Consider the following 22,409-nt stretch of genomic DNA (forward strand, 5'->3'; position numbering starts at 1 on the left):
GGTCATTCTGTTCCCCAGTTAATTGAGGCACTGAGTCATCCTCCTAAGGGCTGTTCAGTTTCTGATATTGCTGATTAGAATTGAAGATGCATCATCTTGTTTTCAGACTAGAGGAAAGCCTGCAAAGGTCAAGTACAACCCTGTGAGTGTATTAGAAGCGTCTAGAAGAGCAGTTGTGGGGAAGCATCTGACGGCATAGCTGCGTCAGGGAGGAGGACGAGGCAGCGTGAGGTGATTCTGGGTGTCTACTAGTCTTAAAGTAGAGAATTGCCTTGTCAGGGCAGCAGGCTGTTGAGTTGTTCAGGGATTTGTTCTTTAAGTAAAAAGTTCATTAGTGTCTGGTTGTGTATACAGTAATTATACCTGCCTCTCTAGCTGCTCTTCCATCATTTTCTTGAGGGAAACACCTCCAATATACCTGACCCGTTTTAGTCCAGTCATACCCTCAGATCCAGCTTCTTTCCCTGAAATCATTTTTAGAGTTAATATTAATAGAAAATAGAACTGTTCACTTTTTCAAGTTCTAAATTATTTTGTTACTGTTTTTCTTTTTTATACAATGCCACTGTTCCCTTACCTCAAAAGAAAGGTAAAATCTTACAGAGAAAATGCTTATGCTAGCCAAGAGCTTATTTGCATGTTTCTCTTGTATCTTTAGGAAGCAGTACATTTTTATATACTGTGCAAGGGCCTTTCAGCAGCCACAAGATCCCAGTGGGGTATCAGTGAAGGTTGGGAGGCCTCAGATTCTATACTATTAAGCAAAAATGATGTTCCCAGTACCCTATTTCTTATTCCTGACTTACAGAAGAGGAAGCATTCAAATCTTGGTCTGTTGAGCTTCAAGGCCAGTGTCCATCCCAACAATAAAATGACTGACTTAATCAGTCCACATTCTAGAACAGTGCTGCCCAGTAGAACTCTGTGGTGATGGAAATGTTCCACATTAGTACTGTCCAGGCAGCATCCACCAACCACGTGTAAGTGTTCAGCACTTGAAAAGTGGCTGGTGCACCCCCAAAAAAAATTTTTTTTTTTAGTTAATCAATTTGCATTTAAGTCACTGTATGGGGCTAATGGCTACATTTTGGACAACAGACGCCTAAAGCATGAATCCATGTTTACACACACCCATTTGTTGTGTCATATCTTAACTGAACAAACATTTGGGAAGCACTGGGTTAGGTTTTTTATGACTCCCATTTAGTTATTCTTCTTAACATTTTTAAATGATTTCTAGATGCAAAGGTGCATAAGATATACCTGAGAGTGGCTTTGCTTTGCCATGGTAACACTCTTTTGGATGGCATTTAGTTTGCAGACAAGAATTCTATACTAGCCTTTGTCATTTTGCTGACCATAACCTTTGATAATCACTTAAACCACTGATTCAACCTGCTTATCTTAGAAGGTCATCATAAATGTGAAGGTATTATGTAAGGCACTGACAGATACAAAATAGACTGCATCTGCATCTTGGACTCAAGCTAAGTGACCTTACTAGGTCCTTGGGGCTTTAATGTCATCCAAGTGCTCTCATAACCCAGGCCCACAGTGTGCCTCTTCCCAGCCCTTCTAACTAGCACCGTGACAAGCTGGGGACTCTTTATCCTTACAGATACTATTTTCAGATGTTGTAGGGGCCATTACTAGACAGCTTAAATTTGATATGTTGAAAAAATATGTATGTTAAAAACAAGAAATCTTAGAGGGTGTAAATTTTTTAAAACTCTACAAACAAATGCATCTCTGATCAGTGGGTCGTGGTGGTCATTTTTAGCAAAATACTGGAGGACATAGCACGCTTCTGGCCAAAACTTTGTATTCATGTAATGATGTTTTAGGATGTGGCTTCTTCTGACTAAAAAACATTGATGATAGTTGTAGTTTCATCTGTAGATTAGTTGAAAAACAACTCTTTTGCTGTGTAAACATACACATTAGTAACAATCTGCTAATCTTTTGTTTTGATTTGTAAACAGAATATATTTTACTAACTGGATTATAAAACCATTCTTTGGAGACTCCAAATTTCTAGGAGTCCTGTTGCATAAGCACATCAAAGAAAATATTCTTCAACTCCTGTCTTGCAGTATCATGACAGAAAATCATCAGCCTGCAAATATTTAGAAATGCTGTATAAAAAATATTCAGTGCACAGCTTAGCCAAAGAAAGGAGTGGGGGGCACTTCGTGGGCCACGTCAAAGTGAAAACTGAAAGCTCAAGTGGGAAGTCTGTGAGCTGATACTGACTGCCAGCTGTTGTGGGGTTCTTGGGGAAGGGGAGCTGTCCTTAATAAAAGCACCCCATTATAACTACATGGGATCAAGAGACAAGACCTTTCACCTTCATGAGGTGGAGCATACATCCAGTGCCCTAATGAACTACATATTAATAAATTAGAAAGATACCAGCCCACCAGCCTTAAGGGAGATGACAGGCAAGCTTACCTATCTCAGTCTGGAATGATGAGTTAGAGAGAAAATGTCTACCCTGAAAATTACACCCATGAGTCTTCCCTCACAGATTTGGGGCTCAGGTTATACCATTCATTTGGTATAATATACTATCCGGGCCAAAAATTAACATAAAATTAATCCTCACTGGGGAGGACTCTAGAACACCGGGCAAAATCAGATGCAGAACCCTTTTGGAGGGACACAGTCTTAACCCAGGTGGTCCAGCGTTGTCACCGATAAGCCTAATGGTCCAAACTTGCTAACTACACAAGGAAATAATCCAGTCAACGAACAGTAGGCCACAACAAACAGTATGATTAGCCAGCCCTTCCCAAAACCTTTAATGAAATGATCAGGCTTTAATACAAATATCAGATGTAGTATATGAAATAAAATGACAGATAGATTTGAAAAATAACCAAGGAGAACTTCTAGAAATTAAAATTTTAATTATTGAAATAAACTCTCGCACTCAATAGTTAATTTGTAACAACTGAGAATTGAGGATCTGGGAGAGACATCTGAGGAAATTGAGTTCATCCAGAAATGGGAAGAAATGGAAAATATGAAAGAATAGAATTAGAAAGTCTAACATGACAGAGGAGAATTTCAGAATGATAAAATAGATTTAGAGAGAGGCAGTATTTGAAAAGATTATAACAAGAATTTTCCAGAATCTGCAAAAAACATTAAACTCAGATTTAATCAGTAAAATAAGGCCCCAAGCATAATAAGTAGAAATAAATACACACCTGGATACATTATGGCAAGCATCAAAGGCAAAGAGACAGAAGCAACCATAGGCTGCCTGAGATTATTTTCAGAGAACACCAGTCAGTCTGGCAGCATTTTTAGTTAAAGCTACTGAGTTTGAAAGACAAAGGAATAATATTTTCAGAGTACTTTGGGAAAAACAGCCAATAATTCAATAACTCAAAAGAACAAAATAAAGACATTTTTCAAGAAAAACAGAAGAACTTTGTCTCCAGCAGACCCTTGCTATAGATTCCCCCAAAATATCACTGTGTCCAGTTCAGCTTCCAATGTTCCTGGTGCAATTGCACTTTTAATTATATTTATTTTAATTAAACTAAAATCTTGGTTTAAATTTACCAGTACATTTCTAAAGTCTGAAGTACAGAAAGGAGAAAATTGAGCACAGAAATAAGAAATGAGATTTATGAAACAATAATGAGCAAAGAAAAAGAAGCAAATCAAATTCAGCATTGACTATAAAAAACAGTAAAATGACTAGTTTTAGTAAACATACTAAAAAGGTGAAGCAGAAACACTAGGCAGCAAGAACCTAAGATAAAAAGGGTTTAATCCTAAAGTATCCCCAAGCTGGGGAGAGAGCAGATAAATGGATTAACTGTAGAGTTTTAAATCAAGTTTTTAGTGCATTCAAAAGACTCAGGTGACTACGGCAGAACAAAAATGGGGCATCTTAGCTTTTAACCCAGTACAAACCAGGATGAGGAGAAAGGTAAACAAAACCAGGGGAAATAGGAAACCCAAAATGAAAGGGCAAAAATAAATCAGTAATTAGATGTTAAGTGAGCTAAACTTGCCAGTTAAAAGACAGATCCTGAGATTGGATAAAGGCACAGAATTTGCCAATAATGCTATTTTCAAAAAACTTAAAACTTAAAAACCTGGGAAGTTTACAAGTAAAGAGATAGAATATCAGATAACTGAACCAAGTAAGGCTGATGTAACCACATGATAATTCACACGATAGATTCTAAGGTAAAAAACATCATCAGGGATAACAGTTACCACCTAATGATAAAAGGGGTAAATTACAGCAGAGAATATAGTTCCGAACTGATATGTACCTAGGATATGTCAGAAATACATACCAAATTGTAAGTGTGAGATTTTAACAGCCACCTCAGTTATTAACAGATAAAATGGACAATTTAGTATGGTTATGGGATATATAAACAAGACAGGTAAATTTGATCTTATGGACATATGAAAAGAACCCTGCTTCCAGCAATTTAAGAATCTTCATTTTTTCAAGTACACATTGTAATTTTATAAAAACTACCACATGTAGACCACCCAGCCAAGACGTTAGAGAGGAAAAGAGAGAAATCTGAGTTATGTTGAAGGACAGTATAAATGAATGGAAATTAATTGCACAAAGTAGAAATTGCAATAGACCAAATCAACAAAACAAAAAACTCTCCCTGTAACTGATTAAACAAACAAGAGTGAAGGAGGCATAAGAGGAAATATTAGAAATAATGTTTGTATTTTATACATATTGCAACTAACGTTAGAGAACATACTTTATTTAAACTACTACAAAGAACATTTTGCCTGTAAGTTTAAAACTTAGATTATATGGATAGTTTCCTAGGAAAAAAAATAGTGTAACAAAACTTAGTCAGAAATAAAGAAATCTGAATAGACTCACAAACAATAAAATAATTGGGTCGGTACTTTAGAATATCTCCCATCACATCTACTCAAAGTGCTGAGAGGAACATCCTATTCAATAAATGGTACTAGAACAGTTGGTTCTCCATCTAGAGTCCCACCTCTGAAAAAGCAGATATAAGATCTCTCCGTTTCTGATCTTATCCCAGGAAACTCATGTCCATAGGCCCCTAGTACAGTGAGGAAGTCAGGCTTCTGTTATTTATTGTTCCTGCAGAAGCATTTGGCCACCACCTGCTGCAGGCAGCGTACCTCGCTAAGTGTCTCTATTAGAAGCTGCTTTTCCCCCAAGACCCAAATCAGGGGTCTTTGATTTCCACTTCCATGGGCACCTCTGAGAGTAATAGTGACTGGGAATTTTTTTTCCACATACATGCTTGTTTATGACCTAATTTTGAAATGCTCCAAGGATATTCAGTAAGGTCGGAGCAATGTTTTTTAATCTAAACCTTTTGATTTTATCCAACAAAATAAAAGCAAACAAAACTGGTTTCTCTCTTTGTTACAGCTAGACAGTCCACAGGAAAGCCTGTCAAATTGAAAATATTAAGGTAAAGGTTTGTGGTACCATTAAGCTCTGTAAAATCAATTCTGGCATTTAATAATTTTCATTTTCAAAACCAATTTCAGTATTGTCTTTTACTGTGTTTTTAAACAAACAAGGCAGTTATTTAACTCAGATGCACACCTTAATTCAGTGGTTCTTAGTATTTGTTATTTGCCAAGCACTTTACCAAGTGGTATACAATTTTTAGTAGAACTGTTGTGTACTTTTGAAGAGTGGTAGTCATTTTTTTTAATCCTTAGGTTCTAGAGAATTAGAAGCAGAAGTCTTTAAATTGTGTTAGAACTCTGCCTTTCTGGTAAGGGTGAGGATTCTTAACGAAATATGCAACTGTATTAATCTCAGTGCTGTGCATATTTATTCCTAAAACAGCCCTGCTAACTAATGCTCAAAATTAATGACTTAAGATCTGTGATATGAGAATTGCCATCTGTGAATTTAATGATTAGGCTAGTAACAGTGAACATATAATCCTCCAGAGAGAAGGTGGGAGCATTTGTATGTGTTTTCCTGGTCTTTTTACTGAACTATTAATTAGAAGGATACAGTCTAGGTTTTCTCTTCTCAGACCTAACGCTGCTCTGTCCTTAGACCTGTGTGTGATGGTGGTTTTAGCCACAAGAGAAGTGATTATTTTACTTTACATGCATGTTAGACGTGGCATCTTTTTCTGAAAGATGATCATTTCACAAGGACATCCCTTCATATTTCCTCCACCCAACGCCTAAAGGCATGAATCTCCCTCTGAATGCCACTTTTCCTATTTTAAAATGTTTTCTATAATCCCAAAGTACTTTTGGAAAAATGAACCAAGTATGTTGCTCTAAAACCTGTTTAACAACAACAAATCCATAACAAGAACAATTGAAAATAAAAATACTGTTTCTATTTAGTATTTTTATGAACTTACCTCCAAAAGCCTGTGAGAAGTACCCCTTCGTATCCGCTTCACTTACAACTTTTCCTTTATATCGGGCATCAGTCTCTTGATTTAGAGCATTTTTAATTAAAATTAGATCGCTAGAAAAAGCAGGGAGATTCATTTCCATTGTGTTGAAAATGCAGCTGCCAGATGGAAAGTTTTGGTAGAAGAAATACTGTAGTGTGTGCTTTTTTTTTTTTTTTTTTCGGTCTCTGCTTGTCCTTTCTTAGTTCAAGGGCAAAATTCAGAGCAGTAGAGATGGTAGGTGGCTGTTGGCATTTGGCGTGAATCTTCAGACTTAAAGCACAGTGCAGGACATTTCCTTGCAAGAGAAGTTTATAATTTGTCAAGTCAGAAAGTGTGACTTCTACCTCCACACTGAAAGAGGAGTTTGTAAACAATTTAAAAAGCTCCCCAGTTTATTTTTTGTGATCTCTGCATTCAGCACAGTGCTTCCTACTCAGCCTGACGGAGGGCAGGCAGTGTTTCACCGTGAGCTGCAGCACGGCAGGGGTTGGTACGATTCTGTAATCGGTGAAGGAGAAAGGATCTGTGGCAGCAGTAGTCTGGCCTTCTGGACCAAGATAAGGAAAGAGCCTTGCTGTTGCCACGTTTGTAGATTGAAGAGGTAAAAACACCATGCCAGCAGTGACTTAGACTCCAACGCTGACCTGTGACACTGTTACGTGAGAAGTTCCAAAGTCCGTATTGCTTTCTCTCTGTCGTAGGCCGCTGCTTAGAAATACTAGTTACAACCTGTACCGGATACCTTCTTGTTAAGTTCGTGAGTCCACAGACATTTCAGAATTTCCAAGCAGATTCTTTTCATTGTGCCTCACTAATTACCGGCTTTTTACCACCTAAGTAGTGTTGTCAGGTAAAAGGCCATTTTTGTCTTTTTCTTATTGCAGTGTTATCTTAATTGTAAAGACTTTAAAAGTTAACTAAGCATGCACCATCTGTCTCTTAGATGCTTTCTCTTTTGAGAACTCCAAAAGGAAGGCAACAGTTAATTGAAGCTAAGTGGCAGAAATGTGTTCTTGATATGTATCTGTATAGGCAGTCACCTTGTGTTTACACAATCAAGTTCACTGTGGAAGTGAGAGTTGAAATGTAGAGCAGTCACGAGTCCAAGAAGATGTGAAGCTGCTCTGGGCTGGGCAGGCTAGACCTGGACACCGAGCCCTTGAGGTTCAGTACCCAGTCACTCCTTTCAGACTTGCTCAGCCTTTTCATTAAAAGGAAGGCATAGGATAAGCATAAGCTACTAACATTTAAAAATAAGGATATTTTACACACGTGCACACAGCTCTCTGCAGGCATGCTCACCACAGCCTCACTGACGCCTCCACACCCGGAGGCCTCTGCAGCCTCTGTGGGCATCTGCCTTACAACCCTGGTTCGGATGGTCTCTTAGTAAACAGGTAGAGAGTATACAGGAGAGAAGTAGGGGAAGGAGAGAAAAGAAGTTCCACCTTTCCTTACACCACCATGTGACCTATTTTACCAGAGTCCTGAGTATGGATTTTTGGAAGCCGAGGAAGCAGGAATTCAATTTCAAGGACACTTAGGGCCTTGCTTCTCACCTTTTGTTGTTCCCTGTCGAGAAAGAAAAATGATATTTGTGTAGGACATAGGGGTGAATAGACCACCAGTGGGGTTGGCTGGGTCCAGCCTTCTGACTCACTCGTGATCACCTGCAGCCCCTGCTTGGGGGAGCCTGGAGAGCCTGCCTTTGGGCGTGGCAGGAATGTAACTCACTGTTTCAGTTGGGGTCGCCCATCATTTAATATAAAAGTTTATAAATAGGAATGATCGGTTGTGATATTCTTGGGTTTATTTTCCTTATCCCCCCAAAAGTTCAGTGGTCATGTTATGTATCTACATCTTACACATGAGATTAGTGTTAAATTTCAAAAGGGACTACAGAAGCATTATTGCTGGTAAACATTTCAGACTTGATTCAATTTAGAGAGAGGTAGGTATACTTTATCTGAAGAGCTTGCAGAATAGCATTTTGTAATTTCCTGGCCTAGTAAGTCTTTTAATCAGTATTCAATAAGTAATATAATGTAAATTTTAGCAAGTAAGCTCTTTCACTGTCATGTTAGTGTTCAGTGGTGTTTCAAGATGTGTCTTCTTTTTGGTCAAAAAGGGTACCCTGCTGGGTTAACACTTGACTCAGTTAACCAGAGTGGCTTCAGATCTTCTGTGCAGCCTTAGAGACTCACGGCATTTCCCCGACTGCCTGTCTGCCACCACCTACCACATCTCCTGTTGTAATCCCAGTCGGTCAGTCTGGGCTCCATACCCCGTTTCTGGTATGTGTGTGTTCCACCCCCCACCTCAGAGTCTTTCCCTCCCAGCCTTTCGATGTTGACCTGGAGCCACCAGGCTTATTCTCATCTTAAAGGAAATGATCTGTCAAGGCAGAGGCATTTGCTTTTTCACTTGCCAGGACAGGCACATGTTTATATATCTCATCCATTCTTATTCTACTTTTATAATGAGAGGGTCTTCTTTATGTCTAGAGTAAATGTTAGCTACTTTCAAAGCCCATTTTCATGTTTTTTTTCCTGGCATAGGGGATGTTTGTCAGTTTCATCTTTAGAAGTTTTATAACTTTTAACACCATTGCCAAAAAGCTTTTATCAAACCCCGTTTTCTGCTTGGCACCATACTGAGAAAATCTCCAGCTTCTCCAAATCCTTTTAGAAAGTAGGTCAGAGCTAAATAATAAATGAATCAAAGAGACAACACGTGCGTGAGAGTGATGCTCAGCTCTGTTCTTGTGACATTTCACAGGATCTCTAAAAGTCTCAAAGGATTTTACAAAAGCTCCAAATTAGTTTGGATTTTCTTGATTTTGTGTGTGCCATACACCACTCCAGATGAGAAGCAGAGTGAAGTATAACATCAAATCATAATTAGGCACCGGGAGCTTCAAGCAGGGCTCTCTAGGGACATGGAAACTCTGGCCCCTCAGCTTTTTTAAATTTCTCAGTATTAAATAATCCACTACCTTTCATCTTTGTCAGGTTTTTTTGCACACTTTCAAAAGGAAAAGGCCATATCATTTGAAAAGCAAAGGATACATTTAATTTTGGATATTTTCTGCATTTTGATATTTTTCCTGGAAGAACACCCTTTAATTAAAGTGCCCTATCAGACCCCCTAACTCTTCAGTGACTTGCCTAGAGACCATGACTTAACTTGGGACAGCTGTTAACAGCCACAGTGTGTGGTGGGTGTCCAGTACCTGAATAGTTTGCTTTCATCTTGAGAAAAGCCATTTCTAAAACAGGATGCCACCATATTTGCCATAGCAAAATAACACTATAATGCAAATGCCTGAATCCTCTGTGGTAGAGGTAGTCGAGGAAAATCATTTCAGGGTGTTTCAGCAAGTGAATTATTGGCAGAATGTGTTGGGCCTTACAGTGTATGTTCTCTGAGGGAAGAATCCTTCCTAGCTTTGGTTTGTTAGACAGTGTCCTCCATGATCTTAGCTGTCTAGCAGACTTGCCTGTCTTTCCTCACCAGTGACAGTGACAGGGTCAGTGGCAGCTCCCTGGGCCTTCTTGCCGGTTGCCTACACTGAACATTTGATATGTTGGCAGACAGAGCTGATTTTTGGATGCGTGTCTGAACCTCCACAGGTCTGTTTCTGGCAGGATTGAGTGTGACTCTTATCCTTTACCCATTAAGCTATCGTTATGGCTTCCTTATCTTTATTTCTTCTGCAAACATGCCTTTCAAAGTGTTTGGCTCTTTTTTGGCAGTTTACTTGATAATGTACAAGAGTAGAGGGCATGTGTCTTATTTCTAAATTACAGTGTATTTCTTGAAGGGTAAAGAGGGGACTTAAGTGAAGATTTATCAGAGTAGGTTGACAGCTCTGATGGGCTTATTTTTATTTTCGACATGGAATTCTTTCCTCAGAATTTGGTTTGCAATCCCCTATGAAAATACATTTAACTGCTCTGGTTAGCCCAAAAAATGCTGTGTGTTCCTCTCTGAGCCTGATGTATTGCATGTCTGGACTTTTTCTCATCACTGTAGGTTTTTATGGATGTGTCCATTACAGGAAAACTGGAATCTTATTTATTGGGGCTCTTGTGTTTTGGGTGTTCTTTAGCCAAGCTTGGGAGAGACATACTTAAAGAAAGGTAGTTGTGTGTGATTGCCATATAAGGAGTCTTTCCAGTGCCGCAGTCTGCTTCACTCTATGTTGGAGCAGTCCTTAGCTGCTAGGAGCATAACAAGCCCCGACTGTAGATAATGCTTGGTGAATGGTGATGTCCTCCATAACAAGGCTGTGTCTGTGCTCGTTCTCTTGGGGTGTCAAGGCTTAATTAAGCGCATTGGCTTATATCATGTAAAGTATTCCAAAATTGCTTGTTCATGGACATTGATTCTGTTAGAAGTACTGTTAGTGTTTTGAAGTTCTGTGAATAGAAGATGGGCTATGAAAATGATTCCAAACTTGGGAAACTGTTCAGGGTGGGCTGAAGGCCCAGAAAACAAAAGCCAACACAACCCTGCATGCAGGGAGTGCATGCAGCTCCCTGCAGGACGTACGGCCAGGCGTGGGGTCCAACAGTTAAGGACAGTTTCAGTGTAATTGGAGGATCTCCCTGCCAGAAAAGAAGCCCTTTTGGGAACAGGGTAGGAAGAAAATTCTTGTTCATGATCTTCATTCATTGAAATGAAGCCATTCACTCTCTCTTTGTACCAATTACATCAACATGTTTAGTTCACTCTACAGTGTCAATAGAAAGATCCAATTAAACCTTTATTTTCATGAAAAGGGAACTTTTAAATTTGTGATTGGCCATGAAGTCTATTGCACAATATAATTCAGGGTAAAACAGAAGAAACTGAAGAAGATGCCAATAAATGGAAAGATATACCATGCTTGTGGATTAGAAGAATCAGTACTGTTCAAATGACCATACTACCCAAAACAACCTACAGATTAAATGCAGTCTCTTACCAAAATTCCAATGGCATTTTTCACAGAAGTAGAATAGACAATCCTAAAATTCATATGGAACCACAAAGACCCAGCCTGGCCAAAGCAATCATCAAAAAGAAGAACAAAGCTGGAGGCATCATGCTCCCTCATTTCAACCTATACTATAAGCTAGGAGCTGGTGAGGAGTCAGATCCTAGCCAGCCTGCCCTGGAAGTAATCTTCATCTGGGAAGGTCAGAGGCCCCTTTCCTGGCACACAGGCTCGCTTAGCTGTGGGAAACTCTCCACCCCTTCAAGCAACACTGGCTCAGAAGCCCGCTGAATTCTCACGTCAAGGAATTAGGAAAAGATGAGCAAAATAAAGCTTACAGAAGTAAGGAAAAGAATAAAGATGAGAGCAAAAATCAGTGACATTGAAAATAGAGGAAAATCATGAAACAAAAGTCAGTAAAGTCAGTAAAATTGATAAACCTTTAGCAACACTAACAAAAACAAGAAGACACAAATTCCCAATAATCAGAAATGAAATAACAGGTATCACTACAGATCCTCCAGAAATTAAAAGAGTAATAAGAGAATGCTGTAAACCACTCTAAACTTACAAACTTGGTAACTCAGAAGAAATGGAACAGTTATTTGAAAACCAAAAACTATAAAACTCAATCAAGGTAAAATGGACAACATGAATAGTCCTATAGCCATTAAAGAAATTGAATTCATAATTTAAAAGCTCATGAAAAATAAATCTCTGGGCCCAGATGTTTTACTGGAGAATTCAAAGAAGTAGTAACATTAATTTTACACAGTTTCTTCTAGAAAATAGAAAAGGCAAGAACACTTCTCAAGTGATTTTACTATCAGTTTATGATTATAACTGAATTTGTAGTCAGACTTTGGGCATGCCTGGATACCCAAATAAGGCCAAGATGGTTCAAAGAAAAGAAAACTGCAAACCAGTATCTCTCATGAACTAGATGAAAAAAATCCTCAACCAAATATTAGCAAACCCAGTAACATATAGAAAAAAAAATAAAAATAATGCCCAAATGGGCTTTGTCCCAGATCTTCAAGGCTAGTTCAGTATTGAAAATCAATCATTGTGATCCACCATATGAACAGGCTACAGAAGAAATATCATGTGATTGTATTTTGTGTTTTTTGTTGCAAAAAAAAATCATACGTCCAGTCATGTTAAAAACTCTCAAGTTAGGAACAGAAGTGAATTCTATCATCTTGATAAAGAGCATTTACAAATAACTTACAACTTACATCATATATTACATAAATGTTTTCCCTCTAACATCAAGAACAAGGCAAGAGGGTCCACTCTCATCACTGCTATGCATCATAGCACTGGAAGTTCTAGCCACTGCAGTAAGGCAAGAAAGAAAACCAAAGGGCCTACAGTTTGGAAAAGAAAAAATGAAAGTGTCCCTCTCCACAGATGACGTGATTGTCTATATACAAACTTGTACAACTTACAAGTTTTGGTAAGGTCTGAAGATGTGAGATCAACACACAAAAATCAGTCACATTTCTACATACTAACAAACTTGTGGAAATCGAAATTAAAAACCACTATCATTATTACCCCTACAGAGAAAATTAAATAAGTTGTGAACTTGACAAAATACATACAGGATATCTGGGCGAAAATTACAAAATACCGATGAAAGAAATCAAAGAAGACCTAAATAAATGTAGAGATATACCATATTTGTGCTTTAAAGGACTTAAATAGTGAAGATGTCAACTCTTCCCAAATTGATCTATAGGTTTAAAGCACTTTTTATCAAAATCCCCAGGTTATTTGTAGGTATAGACAAACTTACTCTAAATTTATATGAAAAGGCTTAGGTCCGAGAAGCTTAAACAGTCCTGAAAAAGAAGCATGAAGTGGGAGGAATTATCTCCGCAATATTACTGCTGCTGTATAGGTACAGTGATCAAGAGTGTGTACTGGTGGAGGGATAAACATAAATAAGTAGGACAGAATAAAGACTCCAGAAAGAGACCCACACAAATATACCCAACTAATATTTGACAAAGATACAAAAGATTCCTCAATAGAGAAAAGAGAGCATTTTCAACAAATAGTATAGCAACAACTGGGACACTGCCCCGCCACCCAAAAAAAGAACCTTAATTTATGCCTTTTTATACAAAAATTAACTCAAAATGGATCACCAACTTAAACGTGAAACTATAAACCTTATAGGAAAAAATATAGAAAATTTTGAAACTAGAGATCAGCAGAGTTCTTAGACTTGACACCAAAAGTATAGTTCATGAAAGGGAAAATGGATCAGTTGGACCTTGCTGAAATTAAAAAATTTTGCTCTGGAAGGACCTTAATCAGAGGATGAAAGAACAAGCTACAGAAAAGGGAGAAAATATTTTCAAACTATATATCCAACAGAGGACTACTATCTTGACTATATAAAGAGTTTTCAAAAACCCAACAGCAAAAAAAACAACAGTTAAAAGGGGCAAAAGACATGAGCAGACATTTGACTAAAGAGTATATACAGGTGACAAGCACTTGAAAAGATGTTCAGCATCATCAGCTGTTATTAGGGAAATGGAAACTCAAAACCACGATGGGATCCTCCTGTACCCCAATCAGAGTGGAAACTCAAAATCATGGTGGGATCCCACTACAGCCCTATCAGAATGGAAAAAGTTAAAAGTAGAACCACGGGTGCTGGCAAGGATGCAGAGAAACTGGATTGGATTGCCCACGCATCCCTGGTAGGAATATAAATAACACAACCACACTGGAAAACAGCTTAAGAGTTTCTTGTTAAACTCTTATTAAATGTGCAACTGCTGTGTTTACACAGTGTTTACACAACTGCTGTGAGATACAGACTCAGTATCTGTACTTTTGGTCATTTAACCCAGAGAAAAGTAAACATGTTCACACAAAACCTGTGCGTGAACATTTATAGCAGCTTCATTCATAATAGTAAAAAACTGGAAACACTCCAGTTGTCCTTTAACAGGTAAGTGGTTAAACTGGTACATCCGTGCCGTGAAATACTGCTCAGCCAAAAAAAGGGAGCAGACTGTTGATAAAAACAGCAGCTTGGATGGCTGTCCCGAAACTCAGGTCGAATCAGACAAGTCAGTCCCAGAAAGTTGCATACTATGTGATGCCGTTAATACAGCATTCTTGAAATGACAGCCTGATAGTGGTGAAGAGCTTAGTGTGTTTGCCAGGGGTCAGAGACGGGAGGGGGACCAAGGGAGGTGGGTGTGGCTATAAAAGACCACCAGCAATCTTTGTGGCTGTGATAATGTTCTGTATCTTGATTGTATCGATTTCACTGGCCTGGCTGTGATACTATAGTTCTATAAAATATTACCTTTGGAGGACACAAAGGGCACAGAAGATCTCTGCTTAATTCTTTACATTCATTTCAAAATCAAGTTTAATTTTTTAAAAAAGCATGATACCTGCCCCCACCCCGAGCCCCATGCCAGAGAGTCATTGTAAGTATGAAGGGAGGTGCAGCCTGGGCCCACCTAGGGTGTCGCGGTGGGCACACATGGCAGCAGAGACCATACCTTTCTCTCTTTATCTTGACTTATGTACTCAGTATTTCTACTCTAGCTTATCTAAAAGATGTTCACAGTAATCTCTGCATATTGTTGTCTTTAATAATAAAGTGCATTTGCCCGCTCAGTATTTTTTTAGAGCTTTCTGTGTACTGATTGACATCCAAGCAATGAAAAAGATGGGGAAAGAAGTGTGATAGGCTGAGCTTAGCCCCAGCACTTGCATTTCATATGTGAATGGAGTTGATCATAGGATGTATCTGAAGGTGGCATTTGTTTTTAAAGCTTTGTTATTACTGAAGCATAATTTAATTCTATATTTTAACCGTAAAGTTTCTGGTGTTCAGTTAGCAGAGAACTCAGTTTTCAATAGTTAAGACACTTTTCCCCCCACCTGTAACTATCAGTTTGGAATCAATGTTGATTCTTAGTTTAATTGGCAGCATTTTACTTTCTTGATAATGCAAGAAATAACGGTGCATCTTGCATTTAGTGGCATCTTAGGCTCAATGAGATCTGGTAATAATGTCTAAAACCAAATATTTTTGTAATTTTCATTTGAATATTATTAAAGAGTTTTGGGGAGAGACCTCTTTTTCTTTAGAGGAACTGTTAGCACTTTGAGGATCTGTTGGTACATTCTGTGACATTCTGTAGTAATAATACATATTACATTCACCTGAACATTGAAATCTCATTTCCCCTCATATTTTTTTCCTTTGTTTTTCAAGTGTCAATATACAGCATCTGGTTTTATGACAAGAATGACTGTCACCGCATAGCCAAGCTTATGGCCGAGTAAGTATTTATATCACTCAGTAGATTTAATTAATGATATACGAGAGATAAAAAAATGACTTTTGCCTTTACTTCTCTTTGTTACTGGAGTCTACTAACTCATGTATTCCCACCCTAGTTTCCTGTTTATTGTCAAGATTTGGAAAAGGCAGAAAAGCTTAAAGAAATCTAAAATAACCTATAATCCTACTTCTCCTGGATAGTATTTTGTCCATTTCCTTCCAGTCTTTATATGTCCACTAGGTTGAAGTGTATGATTGTTTCTACACAAACAGAATCATACTCTACATCCTGCTTTTCTGTCAGCAGCATTTTTCCAGTGTATTAAATAGTCTCTATAGTGTTACTAGTGACAGGCCATGACGTAACCAGAGCTGCCTGTTATGCATGTGGTCAGGGCCCAAAACTGCCTCGCCCCAGACAGTGGCTCCTACCTCCAGTGCACAGTCTAACCATGCATGCCGTGGGTCTGGTTGAGGTTCTGTCCAGATTTCCACCAACAAGTGGTGGTGGTAATATTTTTCTTAAATATCTGAGCTTTGGAATATAAGAATGTACAGACTTTTTCCGGCAGAATGAGAGCTTTTGGTCCCTGAGTGAATCTGGCTTTTTTAACTGTAACAGCTATTCATAGGGGACCATTTTGAACTTTTTCCCTATTAGGGCAAGAGGCACCCCTAATGTAAGACTTCAGATGATAAAAGAAGCAGAAAATACTGTACTGAACCCAGAAGTAGGGTGAGGAAGTAGAAATGGAAAGCCGAGAGGGAAGAGGGTTCGTGGTTCTTTCACTAGAAATGTCCAGAAGAGACACACATTCGCTTCAGCTCTCAGCCTGTTTTCAGAAGCAGGGGAGGATTGAAAGCGATTAGAGTATGCCCTCGTGAAACTGTTGGCAGTGAGTTTTCAAGTGTCTGGCCTATTTCTGGCTGAAGAGAATACCTTATATGTTAACATCAACTTCGTGATAAATGGCGTTCTGGTCACCAAAGATAAAAAAGACCACTTTATCTTTCTTAGCTCCAACTTTGCCTGTGTACAGACTCTATTTGCTACATTTCAGGTTATCACCTCTGCTAACCAGACATACAGGTACCATTCCTTTTGGCATATTGTGGGTCTAATTAACTGCCTGTCAGTCCCCATTCTGTTACATTTTGTTCTTTCCGTCACTGTTTTGACAACTGCAATATAATAAAGATTCTCCAAGAAATTGGTTAATTCCAAAAGATGTTTATAAAAACTGAGGAGCTATATAGTAGAGCAAACAGACCTCTAGATCTGTACTGCACCTAAATTTGGAAATTCTGTTTGGTCAGTGGCAAAGTTGAAAGCCCACTAAACTTGGAAAATATTCTCGTAGAGAAAATCCAGACTGCCAGAAATGGTTTTTAACAATAAAAACTTGATGAATGGTTGCCTACATGGAGTATAAAATTCGGAGAACTCATGGAAGTAAACGTTATTCCTCATCTTACAAGCAGTCTCAGTGACATATTTGGGATTCGAGAGGAAGGGAGAAAAGCAAGTTCGCTCTTTGCAGCATTTGACATGGAAGAGGGGGTTTGGCAGGGTCTCTCCCGTGCCACCCTGACAGCTTCTGCTGTCGGCAGAGGAGAGCTTTGGAAGGTGGCCTGCTTCGTGGGTGAACAGTGGCGATTATTAGGAATGGTCTTTTGAACTCCAGTCACAGGTGCCATCCAGGCCACAAGAGGTAAGCAACGGCAGGGCAGGCGGTAGGTAGAAACAGACTGTGCCTCCAGAGTCCTTGCTGAAGGTGGAGTCAGGCTGGCGTGCCCTGTAACTGAGTGGGCAAGAATGAGCTGTTTTAAATAATGCTCTTCATTTTCTGATTATTAAAGGAGTACCTTTAATGGAAAATTTCTTCTCCAAGAGTTGATTACCACTATGGGTATATAAAAGAAACAGTATTTATTTTAATTGGTCTGATCCTCATCATAGGCCAGCCTTGTCTTTCAGTCTACTATAAAGACCATGATTCTACATTTGTTTTAGAAAAATAATCCTATTAAGAGCTGTGAGAATCTAGATAAACAAAACATGACCTTAAAGCAGCATTTGCCAAACAGGAATCCTGCCTCAGGAGAAGATTCTATGGTCAAATAGATTTGGGGGAATCTGTAAACCCACCCTTCTTGGGAAATTGTGATACATTTTAGCATGTTAAAAACTCAAGATGATTATGCTTTTTTAGACAAAGATCTGTTTAATATTGTTTAATTTAGTGTCTTCAAATGAAAGAACCACCCACACACACTAGCGGGAGCTCCTGGGCAGGCTGCTAATAGCAGGGAACTGACACTGGGCGGCCTGTTCTTGTCATGCTTCTCTTACTCCATAAAAGCAAACCTTTTGCTGCTGAATTGTTTTATTACCTGTCACTGTCACTGCCTGGTAAGTTCTCAGTTAATGAAATTACCAAGTTGTGACTCTGCCCATAATATCCCATGGCAGGTAGGCCTGTTCGTTAACAGTTGACAGTGGAACCTGAATGAATCTTAACAAGAAAAAAAAGATTAGTTGCCTTATTTATTACTTTCATTTCGAGCTTGAAGATGTATATAAGAAAAATAAATAAACTCTCCATGTGCTTACCACCTAGCTTTCAGTTCCTAACATGTTGCTATAGTTTGCTGCTGACCTTTACATGTGGGGGCGAGGATGTCTTTAAGAAATGAAATTCCACAAATGGATTTGAAGACCCCAGCCCTATCAGAGGCCATCTTACCCCTCGACTTCCCTTGCTTTCTGTATTTCCAAGTGCAGCATTAGCTTAAGCAGCACCAGTCAAAATAAAGAACATGGCCACAATCACCCTGCCCTCAGTCACTCAGTCAGTGGTCTGTAAGGCGAGAATAAGGGAGACCCTCTGTTTGCTTGTAGTGCTGTCATGGACTTGGAGGTGCACTGAGACCTTCCCTGGCTTTCTCCCTACCAGCCTAGTGTCAACAGAGACTCCCCAGTGGGTGGTTCAGCTCTGCAGCCTTTATCTTGGTGACAGTGTCCATTTTCAGATTTACTTTACAAGTTAGTTTGACTGATTTTGAGATACTTCATTAAAAAAGAAAGAGCATTTAGTAGAGTTTGTACTATACCTACTTCCACCAACTCTAGAAAGGAATTCTTTATTTTGTCCTAACAGTGGAATATATTGCTTGGCATTGCTGTGGACGAGGTGAAGTAGTTAGTCATATATCCCTGGGATGAAGTGACCTAAGCTCTGTGTTTTGCATTGCAAAGACTGTGATGACTGTGATCATATGACATTCTTTCCATATCCTTGGAAATGGACACCTAAGGCATTCTGGGGTCAGATTGTGTCTAAAGAAGTCTTTCTAAAACCTGGCTCTCCCCTGCAGTGTGGTACAAGAGGAGACGCGGCGGTCCCAGCAAGCTGCTCAGGACAAGCAGAGTCCCAGCCAGGCCAACGGCTGCAGTGACCAGAGGCCCATCGACATCCTGGAGATGCTAAGCAGAGCCAAGGATGAGTATGAGAGGGTGAGGCTGCATGCTGACTGGGAGGACCAGGGCAGGCAGAGGAGACCCCCAGGGCAGCCACCTCCACGGCCAGCAGGAGAAGTTGGCTCAGAAAGAAAACATGTCTTACAGGTCTTAGCCTTAAAGATAAGGAAAGAAGTTTGCTTACCTCAGAGGCCTGGACTTGGCATGAAAATCTTAAGTGCTCTTTTTCTATTACTGTAACTTACTGTTGGAGAAAATGGTTTTGCAGTGCAGGTAGTTCTGGAAAAGCTTCAGGCCTCTTGATACCTGCAGTCTCTGCTAGGTCTTCAGAGTTTATGCAGGCTTTGAAAAGTACTCTGATAATGTGCCCGTAATACAAAAGGCGTATCACAGTCTGCAGTCGGTGGGGAGTACACAGCCTTCGTTAATCATCATTTGGAATTTATCCGAGAGGCTTTGCTAGAATTCAGTTTTTTTCTTTCTGTTTTATGTTTCAGTTTAAAAGTGAACTGATTACGTACTCTCCCCTAAGTTGAGTACAGTCGAAGTTGTGGGGCACTGTTACTCATTACATACTGTGTATGCGCTGTTCGCTGTATGCCAGTCAGTGGACTTCTCCTCAGGAGTCTTCCAGCCTGGTGGCTGTTCACTTCACATCAGCGCTTCACTGGAGTGACACTGCAGGTGTCTGCTGCTGCACTTTGTCTCAGCAGAATTATTCTTGTCCCCTTACTTGCTCACACTGGGTTGCATGCTTTTCTTGCTTCTGGTTTAATCCTCATTGCACCGTAAGTTCAAGGAACTCTTAACGACCACCTTTCGTACACGCTTCTCTCTAGTACCAGCCTCTGCATAGATAGATTTTAGAAAAATCTACCAGGAGATCCTTGAGAAAAGATTCCTATTGGTCACATGGGTTAAGGAAACTGTTCGAATGGCTCCTGCTCCCCATCTTGGGCTTTATCTTTCAAAACTGTGAGAGGTCCCTCAGTGAAGGAAATGGTGACACCAACACCCAGGCTGATTTGACTTCAGGACCTTTTTTCCATGTATGCTCTGGAAGGTAATTCCCTCTAATTAAAAATAAAGAGCCATATTCGCCATAAATTGCTATAAACCTACATTCAAGCACTAAGGGAGGTCCCACTCCTGGACAGTGAAGTGTATGTTAGAGCGCATGTCAAGTTTCAAGTTGTACCCAATTCCTCAACTTCTCAGAGAATTAGGAGGGATTTATGGATCTGTGAGAATTAATATAGAGAAAGCAGTCATCTCTGTAATGAATTCACTGATTCTTAGGAAACAAGATGAGAGTAAATCTCAGTAATTTTCTGAACTTTTAGGTTACCTTATAACCCCAAAGTCCCATCTCATATCCTTACTGAGATTGGGTTTATACAGGTGCCTTGTTCTGTTTTTATAGAGGCCGTTCTGTGTTCTCATAGCAGGTAACTAATAAGTCTGAGACTCTGTCACTTGTTCCTAGCAATGGCTGAATCAGGTGTCATGGGAGAGAAAGCACAGGTCTATGCAGTAGAGACACTCCTCAGGCAGAGAAGCAACAACCCCAGAAAGAAAGAAGGAACTAAAGCCTTATTTTTGTACACAAAGCTATAAAGGAACTCCAAGTCCAGCAGGCAATCTAAAAATCTGACAAGATTTTTAGTTACTACCCATTGCAAGAGTAAGACTGTAGAGAGACAGTAATTGCCGTTGGGAAGAAAATTCTTCAACAGTATGTAATCAATAAAATGTTTTCCGTGGGTGGATAAAAGCCAAGCCGTTGAGTATCTAGTTAAATCTTTGATATTTAATTTAATATGTTCTCTCTGTTTTTGAAAACCATCCAGGAATAAGTGGGGCTTCCTTAATCAACAGTTTGTGTCTTGTCGGCACCTCCCTATCATCTAACCAAACGGGGCTGACAGGAGCAGTGACCGTGAATCCGTTCTTCATGTTTGGATGGGCCCCCCTCAGCTGCCGCAGGGCTCCAGAGGGCCCCTTTGTTTGTCTTTCGATGGAGATTTGCAAGACTGCAGAGTCAAGGGCAGGGGTCCCAGCCTAGCCTCAGTGATGGGGTTCAATCCCAGTTCCAAGTCTCCCCTCTCTACTGGTATGATACAGTAAATGAAAGTCCACACTTCTGAGTGAAGAACCTTGAAAATAAAAACTCTCTATGAAAAACATTTTCTCCGCAGGTCCTGTAGTTTGCTTTAACCAACTTCCTTACTTTTAATGTAAAGAAAAATAGCTATTGGCTCATTCTGAGTTGCTTCTAGCCACAGGATGAAATCCTTGATTTTGTTAGGGGCCGTTTGTTTGTTTAGTTTAATTACCAAAAAAAAAAAAAAAAAAAAAAAACTGTTTTTGACCCAGAGTGTTTGTTCTTAAAAAAAAAATAGGAACATCATTATTTTTCTTATTCTATAAGCAGTACATACTAATTTAGATAACTTTATATTTAAAATTTACAGTAAAAGAAAAACATAATTCCACTACCTAAATATAATCACTGCTAATACATCCTTCCAGAAATATCTACAAATGTGTCCCACTGTATGTGGTATCTTTGTGTGCATTCATTTATTAGCTAGTTTTTGAAACTAGTTTTTATTACCTCTTGTGATCTGTTTTTTTCCAAAGAACATTGTCTTTTTGTGACAGTAACTATTTATCTCACAGGGGGTCCCTGTGGGATTTCATTTGGTAGAATGAAAAGTTTTTGAAAAAAGACATGTGATGTTAATGCTGGTATTCTCCTTCTGTGTCTTATATAAACAATATTGTAGATTTTTTAAATTCCATTAAGAACTCAAATATTTCCTTGTAGCCAAGTCTTCATGTACAGCATTTTCTAATGAAATTGGTAGTTGAAGGGATTTTGACATTTTTAAGGTTTTTACCAAATGTTATGAAGTGACTTTCCAGAAAATCTGTGATTTCATCCCCCCAATCCTTACTAACAGTGGAAGCTATCATTAGCAAGAAAACTCAGAACCTTCTAAGAATGGCCCTGCACATGTATGAAAAACATATTTGAAGCTCTGGAGACTGTTTAAAGCACAGCCTATCTCATAACTCATGTTAAGTATTGCACTCAAACGCCCCAGAAACCATGGGCCATAGTATACCTGGAACAGGCTGGAGGAACTGGCGTGGACGGAGAGCCCGTCCCCGTGTCAGAGGGCCAGTTGC

At 39.3% G+C, this 22,409-nt stretch overlaps 1 protein-coding gene across 1 annotated transcript in view; it reads left to right on the forward strand.

Moving 5' to 3' along the window:
- DCP1A (decapping mRNA 1A) overlaps nt 1–22,409 on the forward strand; it is a 46,299-nt gene that overhangs the window by 7,450 nt on the left and 16,440 nt on the right. The window contains exons 4-5 of the mRNA XM_036878325.2: nt 15,665–15,731; nt 19,112–19,250. Of these exons, the coding sequence (XP_036734220.2) occupies nt 15,665–15,731; nt 19,112–19,250 (206 nt within the window). The remainder of the gene's footprint in view (nt 1–15,664; nt 15,732–19,111; nt 19,251–22,409) is intronic.

Source organism: Manis pentadactyla, chromosome 1 (genome assembly GCF_030020395.1).
Source record: "Manis pentadactyla isolate mManPen7 chromosome 1, mManPen7.hap1, whole genome shotgun sequence".
In the NCBI taxonomy this organism is placed as follows: domain Eukaryota; kingdom Metazoa; phylum Chordata; class Mammalia; order Pholidota; family Manidae; genus Manis; species Manis pentadactyla.